The 9,621-nt window shown below is 31.8% G+C and overlaps 1 protein-coding gene across 2 annotated transcripts; it reads right to left on the bottom strand.

Moving 5' to 3' along the window:
* Positions 1 to 4,424: 4,424 nt before the first annotated feature.
* LOC140431303 (uncharacterized) lies at positions 4,425 to 7,036 on the bottom strand. Of its 2 annotated transcripts, XM_072519236.1 has the most exons (4): positions 6,711 to 7,036; positions 6,367 to 6,613; positions 6,270 to 6,307; positions 4,425 to 5,829 (listed from the first exon to the last, which is right to left on the bottom strand). In XM_072519236.1, exons 2-4 carry the CDS (start codon positions 6,596 to 6,598, stop codon positions 5,764 to 5,766), a joined length of 336 nt encoding a protein of 111 aa, XP_072375337.1. In that variant the 5' UTR covers positions 6,599 to 6,613; positions 6,711 to 7,036; the 3' UTR covers positions 4,425 to 5,763. The 2 variants fall into 2 exon arrangements, 1 of the variants encoding a protein (XP_072375337.1); XR_011949654.1 differs by lacking the exon at positions 6,270 to 6,307.
* Between the last annotated feature and the right edge of the window lie 2,585 nt (positions 7,037 to 9,621).

Raw genomic sequence — 9,621 nt, 5'->3', positions numbered from 1 at the left:
TCATTCCTAAATGAGAAAAAATTTGTCCCATAAACTTTACTTCCTTTTTGCTAAATTGAATTTTCTCTTTATTAAATCTAGCACCTACCTCTTTTGCTCTATTTATCACCTCTTTGACTGCTTGATCATGTTCATCTTGAGACGCCCCTGCTATGATCATATTATCATGACAAACTACAATGTTTTTAATATCACCAAAATGCTTTTCAACTGCCTCTTGAAAAAGGTCTTGAGAATTTGATAACCCAAAAGGTAAAACTAAAAACCTGTACGTTCCATAGTGTGTAGAGAAACAACATTTCCATGAAGAATTTTCATCAATTGAAAGTTGGTGATAACTTTCAGATAAATCAAAAACAGAATATACATTTTTGTCTAATAATTTTGAACATATTTCCTCAATGGACTCCCCAACTCTAGGTTTGCGTACTATATGTTTATTCAGATCCGAGGGATCTAAACATATTCTTAATTTACCATTACTCTTTTCGACTATCACCATTCTATTAATACTTGCCCTGGGGTCTATGTTTTCTACCTTAACAATTGCTTTTCTTTGGACTAATCTATCTAGCTCAGTTTTAAGTGAATTTCTAATTTTTATTGGACACTTGGTAGGTGGATAGCAAACTTGTTCAAATTTATCATTTGTTGTAATTTCATATGTGCCAGGAAATTTGCCTGACCCTGTGAAAACTTCAAAATTTTCATTGATAAATTTATCTGTTAAATCAGACCGGCCTATCTTATTTATTTTTATAGAATCAATACGTTTTACCAAACTTAAATTTAAACATGTTTGTCCACATATCAGAACCTGACTTGCACCATCCACAATGACAAAATCTTCAAAAATATTCTTACCCTTACATTTTACATTTAAATTTACTACACCTATAGGATGAGACACATTTCCATCAAATGCCTTTAACACATATTCAGTAGGCCTGGTTTTAAATTGACAATTAAATTTTTTATAAACATTTAAAGGAATAACATTTACATCTGCCCCTGTGTCTAACTTAGCTTTCAATTTATAATTTTCAACCTCTATATACTCTTCCCAAGTGTCTATCAAATCAACATTACATACCTTTTTCCTGCTGTTAACATTTCTTACAAAAAATTCATTAGAAGAGGTTGACTCACAATCATCTTTTTCAGTACTTTTAATATTTTTGACCTTGCAGGCAACTGCATAATGGTTTTTTAGTCCACACTTGTTACACTTCTTGCCATAAGCTGGGCATTCCCTCGGACCATGCTTTTTTGCACACCTTCTGCATAAAAAAACTTCTTCTTCAACTTCTTTCTCTTCATTCCAAGGTTTCTTCTTTATATCATATTTCTTTTTCTCTATCTTCTGTGTATGATTAATATTTCCTGTGTTATATTGAAACTGTAAATTTTGAGATCTACTTTGCTCACTTGTTCTGCAGAATTCTATAGCTTTAATTTAAACTTAATTTGTCTATTCGCAGGGAGGCTTCTCGTGTGGTCGGATCCCTAATTCCCATAACAATTTTGTCTCTTAATGCCTTGTCTTCACATGACTCATCGGGATCTAGGGCATTGTAATTGCAACTTCTAACCAAATGTCTGCACTCTGTCAAAAAATGTTCAAATGTCTCCCCATCTTCTTGTACTCGTTTTATAAAGTTGTACCTCTCAAAGCATTCGTTAACTCTTGGGTTCACATACTTATCTAACAGCTGCATTGTGAATTCATACTTATTTAATTCTTCATCAGGGATAACAAAAGTAGCCATAATCCGTGCTGATTCATGGCCAATAATATTTCGCAGGATGGATAATTTCACCTGATCTACAGCGTCGTGTTGTCCTGTTGCTACTAAATAATCTTCGAATGAAATTTTTCAAAATTTCCATTCAGAAGCGGCACTCTGACCCTTGAGGTCGAAATCTTGGGGTAACTTAACATAACCTATTCCATTAACCATGCTTGCCATTTTGGGAACACTTAAATTTTTCTTTTTAATAAACTTAGCACTTAACTTTATCCTTGGACGCGTAGATTCCATAAATTGACTGCGCCATGTTTAAAGTATGTTAATAAGGTCTCAATTAAACTACTGTATTGGCTGAACATATATTAATAATATTCATACATTACAACATGATCATGTCGCCCATTGTCCCCGTTGGGAAGTGGTGTTGACTTGACATTGACATATTTGACATAGTTACCAGGTTTACGTTAAGCCTATCTTACATTAATGTCAAACATTATGAAGTATGTATAAACTGTGTCATAGTTTTTGGACAATATTTAAATGTTAAATGTTGCTATTGGTTATGGTTTTTAATTAATTGTTACATAACATGCAAAAAAATATATTATATACTTTTTTTTCTCTCTTGCTTAAGATGAAAAGCAGAGGTACTGATTTCTTGAAATCAGCACCAACTGATCTTCGGCATTTTTTCTTTCTTATTGTATTTTATGCATATATAAATTATATATTTTGTGTATTGTATGAATTTGAAGGAAAAATAAAGACCTTTATTATTATTATTATTATCTTAGATTTTCAAGAGAGATGGATGATAATTTAAAATAATTTAATTCTACGAATCCAAAAGTCAAAAACGCTGGTTAGTTATGGATTTATAACCTCAATTGATGTTTGTTTGTCGTTAATAACAAATGGGGAATAATCGTAAAAATCGATATGAATTGATATCTGATATATTATCTCAAACTTTGACGCATGGCTACTTATTGAAATTCGAACATTGTACAGCAATTCTTTTATACAAAGTCCGCCGATTATATATATTTCGAAAATTGTACAGTAAAGGGGTACAATGCTAGAAGTGGACAAGATTTTTTGTACAGTGCTAGGATTGTCCAATTTCGGACATTGCTCGTAACATATATAATAAATAGGTTAAATTAGGTTAAATTATAACAACTAATATATATCTTTTAAATATATACCACAGTATAGATAACAACCAGTATTCTCACTCTACCGCGGTACCTTTGATCTTTTTAGACAAAATTCGGTGACCTTGATGCCATATTGTTTGGACGAAAACCGTGGACTGGCCCTGCACATATGGACGCGACAGAGCCGACTTTGATTTATTTAACAAAATTGATTTTAATTTCAACCAATTTCAAAACTCTTCTTGCTACTCTTTCATTCTTCGAGAAATTAAAAAAAAACCTAAAATTGTTTCTTTCTCTGCGTTGTATTTATGATTTTGTTTTCTAACGTTTCACAACTATTTGTTACAGAACTGTCTTATACACTATCAAAAAAAAATCAAATGGAGTGTTATGCAACAGTTTTTAATAAATATGCTAGTTTTAAAGCTGTATGATTATAAAGTAGAATAAAATGCAAAGTTTCATTTCAAAATTCAAATACAGAGTTTGAAATCAGTTAATATATTTTAATTATATCTCACTAAAAACACAAGAGGATGTGAACAAAACTCCTAAATATATATATTGATTAGTGATTGATCTTACCTGTTCATTGTAATAGACTATTTTGACTTGTTATTTCGATATAAACGATTAAATAATGTGTTATTGATGTTTCCAAATAATCATTTTATTATTTTTTCTTTTAGTTTTATTTTCATATTTTTGAGTATTGAAATTTCTGTTATTGAATTTTAACAAATAGTACAAACGTACACGGCTAAATAATGTACAATATTTGAGTGGACTTTGTTCAAAAGGTGACTAAAAGTTATGGTACTAAATCGAGAACATAATAATATTCGGCTGTATAGCTAATATGTCAAAATTCTTTTGAAATGGAATGTCAAGTATACCTACTTATAAAGTCAACAGAATCACCAGTAGGGATTTTTAGATTACCAAATGTGTCACCGGTTCTATTTTTATATACATTAACCTATGAATATACAGTTTTATCCGACAAATGAGTTACACTTTTTGAGTAGCTGTCTGGTATATTATTTTTAAATAATATATTAGGGCTGGGTAAACATAATTTGCCCCACAAAACATTTTTGTAAAACTTTTGGCCCCTTGAAGTACATTAAGAGTTTAAACATCCTGTTTAAACTGATTACTGAATCTTCTACCCCTTGCCTTTTTTCTAGACTGTAAAATTTGAACATTTATGAAATTAGCTTAATTTAACGAAGGACAAAATTTAGATGTAAGTGCCATATAGTCTTCAATTGTCACATAATCGACACATTTCTTTTCTGTAGAATGTAACATCTGAATTTTTTATTTAAGTAATGGTTTTCCTTCCATAATTTCATAACTGTACTTCATAACACAATTTTTCTTACAATCCTTGTTGATGTACATTAGACGTCTAACGGAATTGTACAAAGTGCTAAAAGTAGTGTCATCCTGTTAATGTTAAGAATGTATTTGTGGAAATAAAAAATAAATTTTTAAATGAACTTCATTTATTATTACATGTTACATTAGATATTACATTTATTTATTTATAACAAAGGTGACAGACCCACTGTCAAAAGTATACAAAAATACATTGTAGATAAATATAATTACAGATAAAAATCAAATATACATGTACAAAATAAGTACACATTAAGTTTACAAAGTATCATTTTGTAAATTAAAATTTCAGAAGTTAAACAAATTATATCTCATGAGCACTGATTTGCATGTATGAGAAGTCAGATCATAACTATATATGAACCATAATTAGTTCTGTGATATGATACATGGAAATGTAAATTCTGACGCAGTGGACAGGAAGGAATATGAAAAGAAATTAGCTAAAGCAATTCAGGAGTATGGATTATTCTATAAACAATTGCTTTTGTTCAAATGTGATTTTGAATGATATTTTACACTGTTGTTTACTTGATCTTAATTAATGTCAATATAATTAATTATTAATTAATTAGAAGTAACACTCTAATTCATTTTTATGTAATATGATAAGATATTTTAGTTAAGTACATCTCACTAAAAACACAAGAGGATGTGAAGAAAACCCCTAAATGAGTAAATTAATTATTGATTGATATTATCTGTTCATTGTAATAAAAAAAGATTATTTTGACTTAATATATTGTTATAAAGAAGTAAATAATGTTTTATCGATGTTTCCAAATAATAAATTTATTATTTTTTCTTTTGGTTATATTTTCATGTTTTTCAGTCTTGAAATTTCTCTTCATGAATTTTAATGAATAGTTCAAACATACACAGCTAAATAAAGTTATACAATATTTTAGTGGAAATTGTTCACAAGGGTGGCTAAAATTTATGGTACTAGATAGAGAAACATATGTTTTAATAATATTCTGATTTGCAACTAATATGCCAAAATTCTTGTCAAAGAGGCAGTTAAGTATCCTAATATAGTTAACAAAATCACCAGTAGCCATTTTTAGATTACCAAATGTGTCACCAGTTCTATTTTCATATCCCTTAAACATGAATATACAGTAGTATCTGACAAATTAGTTACAGTTTTTGAGTATCTGTCACACATTTCACAACTATGGAATTCTATACATTTTTTCATTAAATATCCACACACATATGTTATAAAATTTATTACCCACTGTCAAAATATCATCATCATAAGTGGCTCGACAATCCGTTGTGGATCTTGGCCTGCTCACAAAGAAGTCGCCACTCCTGTCGATTCCTGGCAACTTCCCTCCATCTTCTAACCCCTAGAATCTGTAGGTCTTCTTCCACATCATCAATCCATCTCATTCGTGGTCGTCCTCTGCTTCTTGTGCCCTCTGGTTTTGAAAATGTTAATCTCTTCGTGTATTCGTGATCTGACATCCTAGCAATGTGTCCAGCCCATCTAAGTCTCTGCACTGTCAAAATATACAAAACGACAATATATTATAGATATATACAATATACCTATACAATTACAGATAAAAATAAAATATACATGAATAAAATAAGTAAGTACACATTAAGTTATACAAAGTATCATTTTGTAGTTTAGATTTTCAGAAGTTAAACAAATTCTATCTCATGAGCACTGATTTGCATGCATGAGAAGTCAGATAATGTAAATTCTGACGCAGTGAACGGAGAGGAATATGAAAACAAATTAGCTAAAGCAATTCAGGAGCTTGGATTATTCTATAAACAGTTGGTTTTGTTTAAATATGATTTTGAATGTTATTTTACATTGTTGTTTACTTGATCTTGATTAATGTCAATATAATCTCACTAATCTCACTAAAAACACAAGAGCATGTGAAGAAACTACAGTTATAGTGGATGGTTTATGTTTAATACTAACATTTTTCTCTATATCCATAGCTGAACTTTTCACTACTTCTAAAAGAAAAAGAGAAAGCTTACATATGTGTTACATCTTAATTATTTATTTTATTTACCTTCATTAATAGGACATCTTGGAAGACATATGTTTTGGAGTACTGCAGAATAAGTATGATCAAAAGTTGATGAGCCCTCTGTTAAAGGAAAGTTTGTGAGAACTGCAGAAGGTTGTAATCGATTTCCCATATCATTCAGAAACATCTTATTGTCGAAATGAGTACCATAAAGATGATGACTTCTATGTAAACGTTCTGCCTTATTCAATAAATCTTCTCGTCCACATGCCATTAACCAAATTTTTGCCTAAATACAAACATTTTAATACACGATGAAACGTTAATAAATAATATAACATCTTAACATCTGTAATACACAATTTTAATCCTAATTTAACACTCACCTATTAACATCTTTTGGAAACGAAAACATTACTTTTTCTAGAATTATTACAACACTTTGTAGCTGCACAAGTGTGGCAAGGCTTTTTGTTTTTATTTTTGTACATATCGACGTACTTATACAACGTAATTGCGAAATAAAAAATGTATAAAGTTTATTTGTATCTATAAATACACAAAAAGTAAATAAATACAATGGCCTCAATATTATTTATTTATGACAAATGACAATGGCCAATGACCAATGAGAGCCGTCAAATTTTTCGGAGTCCAGAGAAAATGGCGTCGCTGTCTGCACGAGTAAAATTGCGCGAACTTTCGCGCCAAAGCGGAGTGGGAATACTGGTTGTTGTCTATACTGTGTATATATATATAATAACGGATTTATTACGGCTGTCGCCGCTTCTCCGCCCCCAATTTCCATCTTTTTCTGTCATATGCAGTTGCCTCTTCTAAGTCTCTTGCCGCCATTGCTTCATCAATATCGTTGCGCCAACTTCTCCGTGGTCGTCCTCTCTTTCTTCTTTCAGGAGGGATCCATTCCAGTACTCTCCTAGGCCATCTGTACTCTGGCATTCTTTTAACATGTCCGAACCAGATTACTGTGTATATACTACCCAAAATTTTATGGGTTTAGTATACACTTCCACTAATTAGAATAATTCTTCTTTTTTCAAAGAAAGAAGTCTGCAATAGTGATACTTGAGATCACATGCCATGACTCAGTTAACAAAATATCCGTAAGGGTCGCTTACGTCGAGGTTTGATATTAAATCTAAATCATCATTTCAGTATTCATTACTCATATTTCATACATACATTTCAATACATTTTTGCTGATTTTCAGCTAGAGTGTTTAAAATTTGTGAAATTATTAGTTACCCAATCGGTACTAGTTTAATAAACCGGAACCGTGTCTACGGAGATGACATTTATATCAATGAAATTAATGTTTGGTTTATTTTTTGAAGGTGTAAGTACAGATTTAACTACTTTTGCTTGTCTTGGAGAGTCGCAACAATTTGGACTTAAACTATAGGTTGGTGATGGTAATCAGTAAAATTAATTAAAAAAACATTTAGAACAATTGATACTGATGACATATATTGTTATGTCAAGTAATTTTTATGTTTATTATTCACAGAGTAGAAGATTTAATGGATGTAATCCTTACACACTCAAATGAAAGTGTCACTTTGAAGTATCTTCCTGACTGGAGTATTGACAAAAAATGTTGCCAAATAACATTTAACGAAATGAGTAATGTAGATATAAAATGTGTGGCGATTGAAACGATGAGTAACAGGAAACTGTGGATTCAAGAAAGACAGTTTAGAATAAGTGGTTCTCGGTGCTATTCTTTATATACCTATTCTAAAGAAAATTGGAACGAAAAGATACAGAAATATTTTTGGCCAAAAGGATTTTCAAACAAGTATGTTATATTACATATATGTGCTTGCATTTTAAAGTATTCCACATTTTATTTTAGAGCTATGCAATATGGGCTATCAACTGAGGGGGAGGCAAGATTATGCTATATAAAGAGTACTGGATATGCAGTGGAAAAAACTGGTTTAATTATTGCCAAGAAACATCAGTGGTTGTGGTATTCTCCAGATGGAATAATAATGAAGAATGGTAGACCTCTGAACAAATTCCCTTCGTTGGCTCAGTGAAGATGTTCGTTCAGTTGTAATGGAAACACCAAATAATAGTAGCAGAATTTATTGTTGAGACGTACACTATGGGTGTTGACCCGGGATTACTTTGAGTAGAGACTGATGAAGTTGATCGTTGAAGACTATCAAGTTCGTTGAGTGAATATTGATTGAATGCTTCTCTAGGCAAGAGATATTAGTTTTATATAAATTTTAATTGGGTCAATATTTTCGCGGACCTCGCGTGACATGTGTATTTAATTTATGTAAATTGTTTAACTTTGTCAGCACTTTTGACTGATGTCCAAATTATATTATTGATAATTGACCAAATGTGTATGTAACCTAATTAACTACGTGTGTGTATTTAATAACAAATAGATTCATTCGGTCTACTGGGTGATAAAATTATACTGTCCAATTTCGGATATGAATTCTAAAGATTTGATATTGGACATACTGCGGAATCGGGCAATCTGGCCCAAGTGTCAATACTCAAAGCTTACATAAAAATATTACATAACATAGTAAAATTCAAACATGATAAATTATAAATAGTTTAAGAATAATCAATAATCTTCCAACCGTACCCTAGCTATCAATGTCCGACTCTATCTCTAGATTAAAATTAGGGCAATTGGATGAAAATGTGGAAAGTGGGATGTCAATTTGGGAATTCGACGGTACATTGTTGTGCCGATTACTAACTAATACAGGTACTTCCTGTTCGTTAGTCTGAGTTTGTGGATTCCCTGAACGACATAGTCGTGCAACAGGACGGTACTTCCATAACGTGAGTATCCCAATTATTACCATTATAGTAATGATCCCGGTGGCCACAAAATAATGCCAATTAGATTCGTGAATCGATCGCCACTGCGTATGCGTCATTTCTTGTTCCAGACTCTCCTCCTCAAGTAACACATGACGTAGCTCTCCTCCTGGTATGTCAAGGTAGGTGTTTAGAGGCGTGTTAAACTTGCGGGGTGTCCTCGCCACCAGTTGGGCCACGGGAGTGATTGGCGACTTCAGGTAACTCGTCACTGCTCTGTCCACCCCACTGCTAGTGGGGAGTAATGTAATATTTTTCGTTTGGGCGATACATTTGGGTGAAAGCTTCAGGAATGTGACTCATTCCAGTACTCTTTCGCTCCGATTTCCATCGCAAATAATGGATATGTGTATCCTGACTGGCGTGATAACTAGCCAGAGGTTGGGAGTACCCATCTTACTCCATTGAGCTGTCTGTATT

Source organism: Diabrotica undecimpunctata, unplaced genomic scaffold (genome assembly GCF_040954645.1).
Source record: "Diabrotica undecimpunctata isolate CICGRU unplaced genomic scaffold, icDiaUnde3 ctg00000627.1, whole genome shotgun sequence".
Classification (NCBI taxonomy): domain Eukaryota; kingdom Metazoa; phylum Arthropoda; class Insecta; order Coleoptera; family Chrysomelidae; genus Diabrotica; species Diabrotica undecimpunctata.
Note: the sequence above shows the minus strand (reverse complement) of the source record. Positions and strands in the feature narration are given on the sequence as shown.